The 16,489-nt window shown below is 37.6% G+C and overlaps 2 protein-coding genes across 9 annotated transcripts in view; one reads left to right on the top strand and one right to left on the bottom strand.

Moving 5' to 3' along the window:
* MDM2 (MDM2 proto-oncogene) overlaps positions 1-6,936 on the top strand; it is a 29,444-nt gene extending 22,508 nt beyond the window's left edge. For all 3 annotated transcript variants that reach the window (XM_059402501.1, XM_059402502.1, XM_059402503.1), the window contains 3 exons: positions 2,281-2,436; positions 3,155-3,232; positions 5,872-6,936. In XM_059402501.1, the coding sequence (XP_059258484.1) occupies positions 2,281-2,436; positions 3,155-3,232; positions 5,872-6,435 (798 nt within the window). In that variant the 3' untranslated portion in view covers positions 6,436-6,936. The remainder of the gene's footprint in view (positions 1-2,280; positions 2,437-3,154; positions 3,233-5,871) is intronic.
* Positions 6,937-13,374: 6,438 nt separating this feature from the next.
* CPM (carboxypeptidase M) overlaps positions 13,375-16,489 on the bottom strand; it is a 103,027-nt gene continuing 99,912 nt past the window's right edge. For all 6 annotated transcript variants that reach the window (XM_059402494.1, XM_059402496.1, XM_059402497.1 and 3 more), the window contains one exon: positions 13,375-15,880. In XM_059402494.1, coding sequence (XP_059258477.1) covers positions 15,638-15,880 — 243 coding nt within the window. In that variant the 3' untranslated portion in view covers positions 13,375-15,637. The remainder of the gene's footprint in view (positions 15,881-16,489) is intronic.

The following is a 16,489-nucleotide window of genomic DNA, read 5'->3' as shown; positions in this document are numbered from 1 at the left end:
AATTGGGGCAAAAACCAGGGACTTCTGACTTCAAAATTTAAGATCTTTCTGATGCTTTTTACATGTACAATACTTTAAAGGTTTCTGGGTCATTCTGTTTTGAACATTAGCCAAAATGTTAAAAAACAACTTTTAATTTACTTTCTTCATAGCACCCTAGAACAGGAGTTGGCAAATTTTCCTGTAAAGGGCCAGCTAGAAACTTTTGGGCTTTGTGGGCCAGTGGTCTTTCTTGCAGCTACTCAGTGTGCTGTCAGGCTTAGAGCAGTTGTAGATGACAGGAAATGGCTGGGCTCAGTAAAACTGGATTTATAGAAGTAGATGGGCTGTAGGCTGTACTTTTGCCAACCCGTACCTCAGAAGATACTTGCTGAGACTTCAGTCTGTCTTGTGATTTATCCCCATATTCTAAACTTAGTGCACTAAATTCTAGTTAATTGACATATTCAATTTGTTAGGTTACTTTATTAGAGGTTCTATCCTAGCTTGGTGTATAATTTTAACCTGTTATAGAATCCTTGTTAAGAATTAGAAATGCAGGGGCGCTTGGGTGGCTCAGTGGGTTAAAGCCTCTGCCTTTGGCTGGGGTCATGATCCCAGGGACCTGGGATCGAGCCCCACATTGGGCTCTCCTCTCAGTAAGGAGCCTGCTTCCCCTCCTTGCCTCTCTGCCTGCTTGTGATCTCTGTCTGTCAAATAAATAAATAAAATCTTAAAAAAAAAAAAAAGAATTAGAAATGCAGCTTGTCATTTTTACTTTTACTACTGCTTTCCTAACTTCACTATAAAAAAGTCTTTTAACCTCAGTGTTTATAAAATATTTCATTTTTATAGATAATAGAAATATTAAAGATCATTTAATTCAAACTCCTCTCAGAGACGAAGTAGCTGTGGTCTTTATAGGTTAAATATGTGCAAGGTTAAATAGCTCCTTAGTGGGAAATCTAGAAGAATGTTTGTATCTTGATTCTTAGACTTTTCCGCTTTTTATTCCTCTTTTTTCTAGTTCTAGCTTTGAGCTTTGTGTATGTTCCTCTTGTCAGTGACCACAAATATTACGGGGTTGATGGTCTTACTAGGGTTCTTAAACTATGATATGAGGAACCACAGGAGCTGATGCAGAATTTTAAAAATCTAAAATAATTATGTCTGAAAGCTCTTCCGAAGAGATTATTCTCAAAGTTCATTACAAAATAAATCTCATGGGGTACCTGGGTGGCTCAGTCAGTCAAGCGTCTGCCTTCAGGTTAGGCTCCCTGCTCAGTGAGGAGTCTGCTTCTCCCTGTGCCTTGCCCTTCCCCCTGTTCTTCTCTCACTCAAATCATTAAAATCATTAAAAAATCATTAAATCATTAAAAAAATCATTAAAATCATTAAAAAATCTCAAATCATTAAAAAAAATAAATCCCATAATTACTATGTGGATTGTAGCTACTAGCATTCTACCAATCTGAAGATAAAGAGATTAAGATGTGTTTTTAACTCTTAAAGTGTGTATAACTCTGATATCTAAGACTCATGCAAGCAAAATTATGCATAATTTATGTTTAAAATTATAATTATGTATATAAATATATTTAATATGTAAGTAGTAAAGATAATTTAAAGGAGAAGTGCTCTTTTAATTGTGGTATTGACAGAAGCTTTAGCAAAAAAGGATGAGTGGGACTTAAAAACTATTAAGTTACTCCAGTGAGAGAGGTAAAGTGTGCAAGTTGAAGTGCCAAGTTTGGTTGAGGGAAAAAAAAATGAAGATCTGGCTGATTGCTCATATTTGGGGGATTTGCAGGGGAGGGAGTGTCTAGTTGGAGAGAAGATGAAAATGTTAATATGGTCGTGTGTGAACCTTGACTGTCCAAGGGATTTAGCCTTTTGAACGGAGATTTTGAATGGGGAAGAAAATACTGATGTAATAGTAACCCAGAATCTTTTTTTTTTTTTTTTTTTAAGATTTTATTTATTTATCAGAGAGAGAGAGGGGGAGAGAGTGAGCACAGGCAGACAGAATGGCAGGCAGAGGCAGAGGGAGAAGCAGGCTCCCTGCTGAGCAAGGAGCCCGATGTGGGACTCGATCCCAGGACGCCAGGATCATGACCTGAGCCAAAGGCAGCTGCTTAACCAACTGAGCCACCCAGGCGTCCCATAACCCAGAATCTTAATCTAGTGTCATTGTGCAGGGGGATCTAAGGAGGAAATGGGACTGCAGGGATGAGCTAGGAAGCTAAGAGGCCAAGAGATAATGTACTTTAAGTAACTTTTTTTCTCCCCCCCCGATTTTAGGATCTTGATGCTGGTGTAAGTGAACAATCAGGTGATTGGCTGGATCAGGATTCGGTTTCAGATCAATTCAGTGTAGAATTTGAAGTTGAGTCTCTCGATTCAGAAGATTATAGTCTTAGTGAAGAAGGACAAGAACTCTCAGATGACGATGATGAGGTAGTTTTATTTCTCTAATTATGTCTAAAGTCCTTCAATATTTTCTGTATTCATTGATAGTTGAAATAATAATGTACTCTGATTTCACTTAACCTTTGACTTTTGATTTGTTCAAACTAGAATATTTTGTGGACTTGAAGCTTTTGTAGTTCCATGTTGTCTGATTTATATTCTTGTAACTATAAATGGCATAAAGTCAATGAACATTCTTGTAATAGTCTTATTTTAAGAAAAATTCCCCTCTTTGGGGCACCTAGCTGGCTCAGTAGGTGGAGCATGTTCTTGATCATGGGGTCATGAGTTCCCATATTGTGGAGTGAAGTTTACTTAAAAAAATAAATTTAAAAAATACCCTCTTTTAATATTAATTTACTTTTAAAAATATTAATTTACTTTTTATAAGAGTGTGCACACGGTTAAAGTCACTGGAGGTGATTACCTTCAACATTGCTAGCTATTTCACAGTTACTTAATATCTCCATATTTATAAAATAAAAATGCTTATATTGAATTTTTTGCCTTACTCATTTTAAACATCCTGTCTGTTGCCTTTTAACCATAGTGAGTCAGGATTTCATGGTTCTCCACTTTTCCACCCTTACACGCTTATTCCATTTGACCTCTGTCTCAGAATTTCTCATATATAGTAATATGTGCTTTTCATTCCTGGTTAAGGAAAAAAGATGATGAGTTAGTGCTAATGGGTTTGTTTTATTAGGTATATCGAGTAACTGTGTATCAGGCAGAGGAGAGTGATACAGATTCATTTGAAGAAGATCCTGAAATTTCCTTAGCTGTAAGTATACATCTGCCTTTTTAAGGAATTAAGAAAACATAGAGGTTAAGGTTAGAAAAATATGCCTAGTCTGCTTCCTGACATGAGGTGATTTCTATAAAATTAAAATGTTTTCAGAAAGTTGTAAAGCGTTTTGTTCTTTAATTTGTTGTGTCGGAATCTGTTACTGAATTTTTTTTTTCTTAAGATTTTATTTATTTACGGGGCACCTGGGTGGCTCAGAGGGTTAAAGCGTCTGCCTTCGGCTCAGGTCATGATCACAGGATCCTGGGATTGAGCCCTGCATTGGGTTCTCTGCTTAGCAGCAAGCCTGCTTCCTCTTCTCTCTCTGCCTGCCTCTCTGCCTACTTGTGATCTCTGCCTGTCAAATAAATAAATAAAATCTTAAAAAAAAAAAAGATTTTATTTATTTGCAGAGAGGGAGCACAAGCAGGGGTAGCTGCAGGCAGAGGGAGAGGGAGAAGACTGCTCCCTGCTGAGCAGGCAGCCTAATATGGGGCTCAATCCCAGGACCCTGAGATTATGACCTCAGCTGAAGGCAGATGCTTAACCATCTGAGCCGACCAGGCACCCATTACTGAATTTTTATGGTTTTTGTTGGGGGGCAGGGGGCAGGCATTTGAACTTTGGAAAAAAATTTTTTTAAAGATTTGTTTATTTGACAGCAGAAGCAGGGGCAGGGGCAGTTGGAGAGAGTGGGAAAAGCAGGCTCCACACTAAGCAGAAAGCCCAATGTGGGGCTCAAATCCCAGGACTCTGGGATCATGACCTGAGCTGAAGGCAGATGCTTAACCAACTGAGCCACCCAGGTGCCCCTGAACTTTGAAATTTTTTAATCTAAAATTTCAAGTATGTATGGCCTAGAGAGTAGGATTATGTATCTCTAGTGTATTTATCACCCAGCTTTAACAGTTATCAACATTTTGCCAATCTTGTTGATTTGTACTAGGTAATGTGGTAGGTAGGATTTGCTATTTAAGAGTTTAGGACGGGTGCCCGGAGGGCTCAGTCAGCTGAGTGTCCTGACTCTTGATTTTGGCTCAGGTCCATGATCTCAGGGTTATGAGATTGAGCCCTGCACCCTGCGAAGGGCTCAGGGCAGAGTCTGCTTGTCCCTGTCCCTCTGCTCTCCCCCCCCGCCCCGCTCACACATGCATGTGTGCTCTCTCTTTCGCATAAATAAATAAAAATCTTAAAAAAACAAAAAACCCAGGACCAAGGGGCGCCTGGGTGGCTCAGTCAGTTGTGTCCAACTCTTGATGTTGGCTCAGGTCATGATCTCAGGGTTGTTGACGTGGATCCTTGCATTGACCGTGTGCCTACCATGAGCCTGCTTAAGTTTCTCTCTCTCCTTCTCTAAAAACAAAAGTAATAATAAAAGAATTCAGGACTTAAAAACATTTACATTATATGCTTCTTGGGGTTCCTAAGGTAAGTTGTGTTTTTTTAATTCAATATTAATGCTTTAATTTTTGTTCTTAATATTGCCTTTAATTACATTTGAATGGAAAATCTTTCTCTCTCTCTCTTTTTTTTTTTTTTGGCTGAGTTGAAAAGTTATTATCCAAATGCAAAAAAGATCAAATTGTAAGATTTTTGAAAAAAAATTTTTGCTGTACTAGAAAATAATTCAAGTTACTGGTTGATTCATTTGATGTCAAAACACAGATTCTAAAATTTATTAGACTCTTTGAAGCATTCTCTCTCCCATATCACAAAACTTTTGTCTTTGGTGTTATCAGTTAGGTAGCAACCTAGTTTGAAAACTTGAAAGAACTAATGTGGGAGAATGAAGTCATCTCCATCCTTGCTGCTAATTTGTGAGGCAGTTTAGAAATGGTTAATCATGGCAAGTTTTTACATGGAAGTTCTCCTTAGGCAAGAGCCATGTTGTAGTTAAGAGAAGGGATAGGGATATGTTTGTTAAAGAGTCTGGGGATGGTAAGGGAGTTTATTATCCACATTGTATGATGGTAGAAAGGTTTGGGAAGTAAGCCGAGGTATGGGAGAAGCAGTTAGCACTTACAGAGATGAGTACACAGGAAGTGTAGATAAATAAGGGGCATACATTTTGGGTAATGACAAGGATGACAGATTTTAGCTGGCAGTGATTGCTAAAAGAAGTTTTGTGTTTCCTTTGTGGATGAATTTAGGGAACACTCAGTTGAGCCCAGGTTTTAGGGCACTTCTGAGGCAGTCTTTTTCACTGGCACATTGGGCAGTAGCTTCATCTAGATTGATTGGGTAGACGTTGGCCACAGTATCCAGGGTTGAGCCTTTAATTAAGGGAGTGAAGTGAGTACAGGCCTCATTTCAGAATAAAAGACTATATCACACTTTCAGTAAAATGAACCAACTGTATCTGTGTCCTTAAACAGAAAACTTTATTGGGATGTGGCTAAGATCATGGTGAATACGTTTTTTGTTTTAGGATTCTTTGGCATGGTTTGGCTAAAAAATTATGTACTTTATAATCTCATGCTTGAGGAAAAATTGCTACATGTCAAATGTTTTATGTAAAACATGAAGTGCTAAAAATTGAACTCTGTGCTAGATTGTACCTTAGACATATTGCAGTTGCTAGTATTGGCTGTGACTAGTTGTTAAAGGGTTACAGAAACTGTCTTTTTTCATTGAAGGACTATTGGAAGTGTACTTCGTGCAGTGAAATGAATCCTCCTCTTCCACCTCATTGCAACAGATGTTGGGCCCTTCGTGAGAACTGGCTTCCTGAAGATAAAGGGAAAATGCCTGAGAAAGCCAAACTAGAAAACTCAACGCAAGTAGAAGAGGGCTTTGATGTCCCTGATTGTAAAAAATCTTCAGTGAGTGATTCCAGAGAACCGTGTGCTGAGGAAAATGATGATAAAATCACACAAGCCTCCCAATCCCAAGAAAGTGAGGACTTTTCTCAGCCATCAACTTCTAATAGCATCATTTATAGCAGCCAAGAAGATGTCAAAGAGTTTGAGAGGGAAGAAACACAAGACAAAGAAGAAATTGTGGAGTCTAGTTTTCCCCTTAATGCCATTGAACCTTGTGTGATTTGCCAAGGTCGACCTAAAAACGGTTGCATTGTTCATGGCAAAACAGGACATCTTATGGCATGCTTTACATGTGCAAAGAAGCTAAAGAAAAGGAATAAGCCCTGTCCAGTATGTAGACAACCAATTCAAATGATTGTGCTAACTTATTTCCCTTAATGGACATGTCTATAAAAGTAGAGCCTTCTATTTCTAACTATATAACCCTAAAAATTTAGACAACATAAAATTATTTTTTTACACATAACCAATGGAATAAATTATCTGTACATGTAGATTTCTTCTCCGTAGTGTAATTTACCTACTTTGGGAGGGACAGTAGTAAGTACTTCTTTTAGAAAAATTTCACTTTTGTTTATATTTGGGTTTTAATGTAATTAAAATTGGACATATAGCTCATCCTTAACCCTTACTCTTCATATCTTAAATGATTTCCACTCCCTTAAAATTTAGAGAAGTACCTGATTTTAAAAAATACGACATTTGAATATAAGTTATGTACATTCAGGTTATGGTATGCAGTGATTATGCTACTTACAAAACATTCAAATCTGCAGATAGTTTCATTCACTATGCTTTGCATTAAATTGTCTAAATTTTTAGGTTTGGTATACATATTTATTGATTTACAAATAAAAATATTAAATGATTAAGAATTGTTTCAAGAATGTGATTTTTGGGGACACCTGGGTGGCTCAGTGGGTTAAGCCGCTGCCTTCGGCTTGGGTCATGATCCCAGAGTTCTGGGATTGAGTCCCACATCAGGCTCCTTGCTCAGCAGGGAGCCTGCTTCTCTCTCTGCCTCTGCCTCTCTGCCTGCTTGTGTGCTCACTCACTCTCTCTGACAAATAAATAAATAAAATCTTTTTTTTAAAAAATAAATAAATAAAATCTTAAAAAAAAAAATCAGGCAAGTAAAAATTGCCTGGAAAAAAAAATGTGATTTTTGGATCTTACAAACTTTTTTTGTAGTAAGGAGTTTTGTTAAAATAGAAATTATACTTGAATATCATCTGCTTGGGTAATTAAAGGTAAGTCTGAATGTGTTTCTGTTTTGGGAATGTCTAAGACTGCCCAGTGTGGCAGTACACATACTAACGGACAGTTTGATGCAGTTGGGAGCCTCCAAGGCATTGAATAAGACTCAACTTGAGCGAATGATGTTTAAAAAGTTTAATACAGCTATGAAATGCTGTTTTCTCCCTCTCATTCACTTGTGTTTTCACATGGTAGGTTGGCGTAAGTGGTTTTTCAACAAGTGATGGTGAATGTTTTGGAAGGAATGTAGGCAGGGAGGAAAGCTAGGAATAACCACGCTGCTACCTGTCAGCATGAAAGGCCCTGTTGTAATTTTCTGTAATTTCTCTGCATCATCTCTGAAGCTAAATTCTATGAGGCCATGAACTTCTTGATTGTGATACTGATATATAGGTGATCAATAAGAATTTCTTGAGTGAATCTCAAAGCATTGGGACATGTCTTAAAGCTGACTTCAAAGCAGGAGTCTGTGGGCTCCAAAGTCAGACCAGGGTTAGCTATTTGCATCATTTTGTTCACCTTCATTTTTAATGAAGGTTTTAAAGATACTGATTAGTGTGTAGTGTGTAGACATCTGTTGGTTTAGGGTGGTAACTGCAAGTTGTCATGGCACCGTGGAAAGATCGTGGTTGCACTTGCTTGCTGTTTGGATTTTGTACCGGGGTTTGAGTTCATCTTTACAGAAAAGCGTTTCTTTATCTTAAGTCTGTGGCCATATTGCCTATCTTACAGAGCCAGCTTTCACTTATATATGGTAGGGAGTTTTGGATATTTACAAGTACTGCTTTAAAAAGATATTAAAGCAGTAGCACATAAGGTGTTCAGAGTGTTCAGTTATAAAATGGACTGTTAATAGGAACTAATAAAAAGCAACAGAACATAGAACAAGAGTAGTTTCAAGTGTAAGCAGATGGGGGACTCACATGTTCAGTAATTTATTATAGGTAATACATTTGAAATGTATTAAAATTGTTAAAATAATATTTTGGATAAGAAGACCATAATTGGTTATTTTTAGGAAAGAGATGATCCTAAAATTTTTATTCTCTTTTAAAGCTCTTCTTTAGGGGTGCCTGGGTGGCTCAGTGGGTTAAAGCCGCTGCCTTCGGCTCAGGTCATGATCCCAGGGTCCTGGGATCGAGCCCCACATCGGGCTCTCTGCTCGGCAGGGAGCCTGCTTCCTCCTCTCTCTCTGCCTGCCTCTCTGCCTACTTGTGATCTCTGCCTGTCAAATAAATAAATAAAATCTTTTAAAAAAAAAAGCTCTTCTTTAAAGATGCATGTTTTTAAAAATTATGGACATTGGAGCACCTAGTGGCTCAGTTGGTTGGTTAAGCAGCTGTCTTTGGTTCAGGTCGTGATCTGAGCCTCTGCCATCAAACCCCATATAGAGTTCCCTGCTTGGTGGGGAGTCTGCTTCTCCCTTGTCTCTGCTCCCTCCCCCGACTTGCTCATGCTCTCTCAATTTTTAAAAAAAATTTTAAAAAGACATTTTCCTCTCATCCTGTTTCAGTCCAACAGATCTACCTTGAAAATATAATTTAGATATCCTACTAACAAAGTCAACTTACTATGGTAACATCTTTCACATTCCAAATTGCAAAATTTGTCTTTTTCCTCCATTTTTGTTACTGTCATGTTAGATGAATTCTGTTTAAACATTTCTGTTAAGTTTTAGCACTTTTATGTGTTAATTTTCATACACCTTTCCAGGTTACACCCTGTATTAGGCCTTCTTCTAAGATCCAAGTAAAACCTACCTGAATTGACCTTACTGCCTTTGGTCTCTCCCATTTTTGGTTCATTTATAGGTAGTTTACAGATAGCTTCATGTTGGTCCCCTGATTTAAATACAGAAAAAAACTTAAGTAATTCTATTTCCTGTTTAATATTATCGCAAATGTTCTGGGGTTCATTTTAGACTTGTAGACTTCTCTATGAAACAGCTACTTTTGTTTCACCACTGTACTCTTAAACCCTTTTACTGCAGCAAAGTTCATTTGCATTCTCTCTCATGAGTCATTTTCATCTTAATGGAGTGGGAAGGGCCAAATTCAAAGAGCAGATCTGGTACTTGCTTTGAGACCTTAGAATTAGAAACAAATCTATAGAGCCTACAATAGGGTCTGGCAGATAGTAAAGACTTAACAAATAGTAGCTTTCAATTACTTTCCTTGTATCCATTTATAACCATTACCACTCCAAAACCCAGCTGGATTAGCCTTGAATTAATCCTATTTTTTCCCCTTCTAGATTGTCTCAACTCTTAGGTACTTTGTTCACACTTAAATGTACTGATACGTTGCTTTGTATCTTAACTCCAAAAGCAGGTTGTAACATCTGTTTGTAACTCCCCCCTCCCCCAACACCCCTTCTCCCCCCAGTACAATGCATTGTGTGCACAGGAGGCGTTCAGTAAAGCATGATTGTCAAGGAAAACAGTTGGGTAGTTTTCTCAAATTTATAAGAGGAAAAGACAGTTTTTAAAAATACCCAGAAAAAAGTTTGCAGAGTTGCAATAATTGCAGTAAATTAAAGGCAAAAAAAGAGAAACAGTCTAACAAAACGGTGGTTTTCCAAAGTTGATACGGTATCAGAATTTAACAGAATTGGTAAGGCTTTGCTTAAAACATCCCTCTGTATTTTTTCCACCTTTTCTCATGTTTATTTTGTTCTTTTTTAAGAGGCAAGTGAGAAGACCAAATCTCTTTAATTAAACACTTTTCTGACCACAAGGTGGAAGCACTACTCTGGGAGTTCTCTGCAGGCATCCTTTGATGGGAGGTAGACCCCTAAGGGGATAGAACACTCAGGACAACTTGCTGGGCTAGAGAGCAAAGACGTGGTGGAGTTCTGCTCTTGCTTGTTAAAATACAAACTTCCCACCTTGGTCCTTGAAATCCTTTGGTATTCATCCTTCAGAACTTCATGTCCGTAGTAAATAAGGGAAAATAATTTTTAAATTAACTTTGACTTAAGTAAGTGCTATTTCAGCATAAGCTCTGGAAATGTTTAATGAATGTATTAAGAAGATGTAGCAATTACCTGTGTAAACTGGTGTCCCAAACTTTGAGACTGCAGTCATTAATAATATCATTTGCTTTTCTTTCATTATAAAAGAACCAGAAAAACAAAAATTGTAAATAATAGAAAATTTCAAAAATGAAGTTGGAAAAACAAAAGCACATAATTCTGCCATCCAGAAACTGGATTAATCATTTGTTATACTTCTTTGCCCTATTCTAATGTTTTAAAATTAAGTCCATTTAAAAATTGCATCTTGCTTTCTGTGGGACTGGGGAGTAATGGACCCTCTAAAGAACTGTAAATATTGAAGTCTAGCTAAAATGTTCCAGGGAACTTCTGCCAAAGGGGTTTCTATATATAATGAATTCTCTTGAAAAGAGAAACCTTTTTTTTTCCCCATTTAATAAGTTGAGGTATTCATCATTTTTTAGAAATTGGTACCTCTAAATTAGCCATTTTGTACTCAGCCATGTCTCATTTAAACTGTTATACACGTTTCAGAGGGCAAACTTGTCTGTCCTTGGCCAGAAATTTGACATCAGAGGTTACAGGGATGAGGGTTGGGGGCTGTTAATTTTCTAATTTCAAGTCTTTTTAAATTATACCCTGTGTTTCAAAAGCACTTTGAAATCAACAAAATTTATTACTTGGGACAAAGACTTCTCCCTATATCAGCATTTCCCAAAATATGTTTGGCAATCAAGGAATGTAAGTTCAGAGGGATGGTACTAGGCTAAACTATTTAAGGAAATGGTTCTTTTGCTTAAGTATGTTTGGAAAATCCATTTCTTTTCTGCATGATTTCTTGGTGACTTTAATACATTAATGAGCATTCTGAAGTTTGCAATTTTTTTTTAAATCAGAAGGCACATTTTTCATCCATCATTTGCCCCATGGTACAAAATTTAGATTTAGAATATAACATATATAACAGGATGAGTGTTTTTATCGTTAACTGTCCTTGAGTGACTGGATTTTGAAGAGTTGTTGCATTATTACTGCCTAATAAAAAGATCATAAATTTGGTCTTGTTCAGGCTTTATTTGGTGGTCATCAGTTCTGTCTAGTATGTGGACTTTGTTACATTTGCATATTTGTTTTTAAGGTAATGGTAATGGAAGGAAACCATATTCATTGCTTACGTGAATATTCTTTATTAAGAATCAGGAGGGTCACCTGGGCAGCTCAGCTGGTTAATCATCTGCCTTCAGCTCAGGTCATGATCTGGGGGTCCTGGGATTGAGCCCTGCATCAGGCTCCCTGCTGAGCAGAGAGCCTGCTTCCCTCTCCATTTACTCCCTACCTCCACCCTGCTCATGTGCTTGCTCTCTCTCAAATAAATAAATAAATAAATAACATCTTTTTAAAAAAAGTAATATTCTGAATTTACTAATTTCAGAGGTAGTGATGGTCCCTTCCCAATAAACTTTTAGACAATTTGTGCAAGTTCTTATAGTACAGAAAAAAGTGACTGAGAAAACTTATAAATCAGCTGTGAAACATTCTATAAAAGGCTGTGGAGTAGTTCCTATGCTAAGGCAGGATAAGATGTTTTGTGGTGAGCAGATACTCTGCTCATTAGTGATAGAAGGTAAAGTCTCTAATGAAGTTAAACTCTTCCCCTAACCTTCTGTTTTAGGTATTGTGATGTGGTTTGTTTTGTTGTTGTTGATTTTTGGGGGGGGGGTTCTTCAGTAATCATTTTCTCCTGCCTTCCCACATCTGAAGTCATAAGGGATCTGTCATAAAATAGACAACTGTATTGTCACTGTAGAATAAAAAGCAAACTTCTTAATAAGTAGTTTACCCTGTTGCAATGAGATAGTATCCTGTGCTCATTTCTTCTGGATGCCCTAGGAAAAGGTATTTCCAATCCAGTATCAGATATTTTTACTTTCTAAAGCTGGAGATAACTTCTTTTAACAGTTTTAAAAACATTACAAATGCAAATTCACTTCTGGAACAAAATACAACATTCATTTCTTAGACTTTCAAAAATGCTAAGAGGCTTTTAAAAATATTTCTGCTCTGGACGTGATAATTGAGCACCAAAATCAAAATGACACCTGTGGGGACTTAACATTTCTCCAAAATACTCCCTAGAGTCTAGATATATGATTAGTATCTCCTGTTAGTTCAGGAGATTCCTCAGCTATTATTAAATTCTCATTCCAGCTAGCCAGTGTTTCAGTTTTTAGGTTAATTCTGTTTGTATCTGAAGCAAAAAGACCTGGTCTTTAATGCCTTCAAAATATTTATGCCACAATAGTGTTAATTACCCTTTCTCTTCCTGGGCAAGTTCCAGAAAGGACATCAGAATATGGCATCTTAAATGACAGCTTTTGATAGTCACAGAATCCATCAAACAGGGGCCTTCATTTAACGGGTAAGAAAACTGCGGGGTGGGTTTGAACTCCGGGTCCTTGCCTTCTAATTAAAATTTTATTCTCATTCCATCTACTATTCTCTATTTTATAAACATTTACCATGTTGTTTCCTCCATAAAAAGAATTGCACCTGAACTTAGAACCTGAGGATCATAATAACCTCCAGTCTAAGAGGGTAAGAGGATAGTAGGAAAGATGTCATGTGGGGAGATTTGGGGCTCTGGTCTGAGTGTAGTTGGAATTGCATGGTGGTTTCTCCCCTTGGACACTTGGTTAGTGGAGGTCCAATCATACCAGACCCTCACCACAAAGTTTACTTCTGAGCACTTTGCTGCAAAATAGGTGCCCTGAACATGCTCTGTATTAAGTTCAGGTTTGGTTTAGATTTGGTTTGGAGTTTGTTTTACTTGTCTCTAAATGATTTTGATAGAACTTCTGATTTTAAAAACATTATTTCCTTAAGGAATTTACACGAAGGCTTGTAAACCAGTTCAGGTTTTGGTTCATGTCCCTTTGAAAATTGGGATCTTAAAAAAGTTAGAACTCAGAATGTCTGACTGAAAAATAAGACTTGATGGGAAATCGAGTTCTGTGTGCATAGTAGCATATCAAAATCATTTCTGTAATATTAATACATACTTTCAAGTATATAATAAATTAGTTTATTTAAATAAAAATTATCCAGATATTCAAATTATTACCAGATTTTATAAGAGATAAAAGGACTACAAATGCTGTTTAGATAAACAAGTATGATTTTGTGCATGTGGATTAAGCTTTGCACAGGAATAGTTCCTACATGCGCGGGTGGCTTCCATTCATTTGTGGTTCTCACGCATTCATCATGTAGCAAATGTAGTATAGTTTCATTTTCAGATCCTAGGGAACATTCAGTTTAAAGAACCAAGGAACTCACATTCCATGAGTAATACACAGCATTTTGAAATCTGCTTCGGAGTTGCTATTTTTGGTTTGATGTTTCCCTCCTTAATTCTTACATAAAATATTTTAAGATAGGTTAACTCTCCTGATAGTGGAGAATAGTTGTGTGCATAGTAGCATATCAAAATCATTTCTGTAATATTAATACATACTTTCAAGTATATAATAAATTAGTTTATTTAAATAAAAATTATCCAGATATTCAAATTATTAGTACTTCAGTTGAGTACTGATGGTAAAAATTTTGTTTTTCAATATAAAAGTAGCTTATGTTGTTAACTGGTAACATAATATATTTACTATGAACCTTAGGATAACTGCAAAGCATACTAAAAACACCATATTTGAATTTATTTGTTGATACATATTTGAAAACTCTTCTGTCAGTTGTTACTGAGCTGGAGATTGCCAAAGCATAGGACCTTGTTGGACAAAATGACTCAAAGCCCAACACGGTTTCTGGGAGAGACTGGGTATAGGTTCATGGAGCTCTTTGTTCACTCATTCATTCAGTTTCTACTATGTACTGGGCTCTGAAGATAGAAAAATGAATTTTTCAAACTAATTGAACAGACCCTCAAAGCTCACATTCTGTTAGGGAAAGTCACAAATGAGAATAGATCATAATACAGTTGTACATTCATAATAGAGGTAACCCATTTAATTTGAGCACCAAAGAGGAAAGGTCCCCAGATTGACTGGGAGGAAGTGGAAAGGGCTGGGAGGGATCATGGTAAGCAAAGGCTTCCTGGAGGAGCTGACACCTGCACTGAGTTATAAAGGAGTGCGAAAGGAGCGGTGGTAGGTCAGAATGGTGCTAACACGCAGGACACAAACTGTTCGTTAATTGTTTTTTGTATTGAGTAGACCTTCTTCCCCAGTGCTGTGTGGAAGACAGATTTGAAGAGAAGGCTAGGCACAAGAGAGCAGTAAAACTGTTGAAATGGTACCAGTGAATCACGATGGCCTAAACTTGCCGTTGCCAGCCATGGAGAGAGGAGAATAAATCAACATTTTATAATTCACATCAGTCTTTCGTGACTGACTGACTCTGGGCTGAGGGAAGAGGAGGGAATATCAAGGATGACTCTCAGGTTTCAAGTTCAGTGACACCAGAGACAAGTACAGGGTCTAAGAGCAGCTCCAGGGAGAAAAATATGTTCAGTTTCAACATCATTGAGTATGAGGTACCTGTGGGTCAAACTCAGGTGGATATGTACAGTGGGAAGTTGGGACTTGAGTTTGAAGCTCAGCCAAGATGCTAGAACTATACATCTGGAGGTCATCAGCATGACAGAACTGTGGCATCTGAGTGCAGAATGGAGGGACTTAATTGAACTGTTGGTTTGGGGCTCTGTAGATAGAACCTTGTCATCCCATCAGGCCCATGGTTTTTCTTGAGCCACTGAGACATGGCTGCCTCTTTCCACTATGTCCTTAGAACATTTGTGAAATGAAATATGTCCCAGTCCTATCATCATTTCTCCCTGTGCTGAGAAGTAATTATATATGGCACGTAACTGTATCTTCCCATATAGCACTCATGGCCAGGTTCCGTAGATAGTTCATCTACTCCATGTACATGTTCATCTTCATTGCTTATATTCACCTGGCTCTCTTGTGTACAAAATTTGCTGGTTTTTTTTTTCTTTTTCTTTTTCTTTTCTTGCAGGAACTTCTTTCTTGATTCTCAAGTTTTTCTTATAAATTCCTAAGACAACTTCAAGATTAAGTGTAAGCGGACAGTACTTGAAAGGTGTCTTCCATTCGTCAAGATTAAATCATTCCTTTTGTTATCACCACACATTGTTCGTTGTGGTTTGAAAACAACCATTTCTCTCCTTAGGGAAGGACCATGGTGTTTCTTCAGTCAAGGTCCCACAGAGGGAGTTCAAAGAGTTGCAGCAACCTGGTGTGAGTAATCCCTGATTCCAGGTGGTGATGGGGGTTGTGTTTCACATTTTGCTTTATTTGACAAACATGTGAAAGACAGTCACTAAAAATAAGAACAGACCAGGCTTTGTTGCAGCTGAGTGGCTTGGCAAATCACTATACAGAGGAATCTTAGGACATGAAGGATTTGATACTGGGATAGAATCCAGCTGTCGTCTGAAGGGAAGTAAAATATCCTTTTTAAGAGCACTGAAGTTCTGGGATTTTTCTGGAATAACCACCTTTGTGAGGTATGGATTGTGTCCAGGGACTGTAACCTGAGAGGAAACAAAAAAACAATCATCTGAGTGATAACAGATGTTTCGTGGTGCCAACACTAAAAACACTGACATCCACCACTAAAATGCAGCCTTTATGAAGCACACATAACCAGCTGCCAGGCCTCCCAGGCTAGGAACAGCTAGCTTCAGGCCGACTCACTGAATGATCTGTCCAGGGCCTGTTCCCTGGAGTTACGAAGTGAAATAACGCAACCAGTCCTTTATCTGGAAAAGTAAGCTAGGAGAAGGAAGCCACAGACTGGTGCTCTCCCCATCATTTTTATGGAGAGCAAAGGTTAAGATTTGACTGTTACCCTTTGTTCCAACTCTGTACGTAATATCCTGATTGGGTATAGAGATTCTTTATAAGTGGAATTCTGTTCTCAATTTATTCCACTTTCCTTGCAGCTGATCTAAGTGTACAAGTTTATTGCTTCCTCAAAAGGCTTTGATTTTACCTGGCTTTCTCCCTGAGTCTGAATCTTCAGCTAGATTGATTGATTGATTTCAGTGGAACAAATCAGGAAAAAAGAGGACAAATGCTAAACTAAATAGAGATGATAGCTACAGAGAAAGACCTTTTTAAAAAGAGGCTTTATTTATGTA

The sequence above is a fragment of the Mustela nigripes genome, chromosome 6 (genome assembly GCF_022355385.1).
Source record: "Mustela nigripes isolate SB6536 chromosome 6, MUSNIG.SB6536, whole genome shotgun sequence".
Classification (NCBI taxonomy): Eukaryota; Metazoa; Chordata; class Mammalia; order Carnivora; family Mustelidae; genus Mustela; species Mustela nigripes.
Note: the sequence above shows the minus strand (reverse complement) of the source record. Positions and strands in the feature narration are given on the sequence as shown.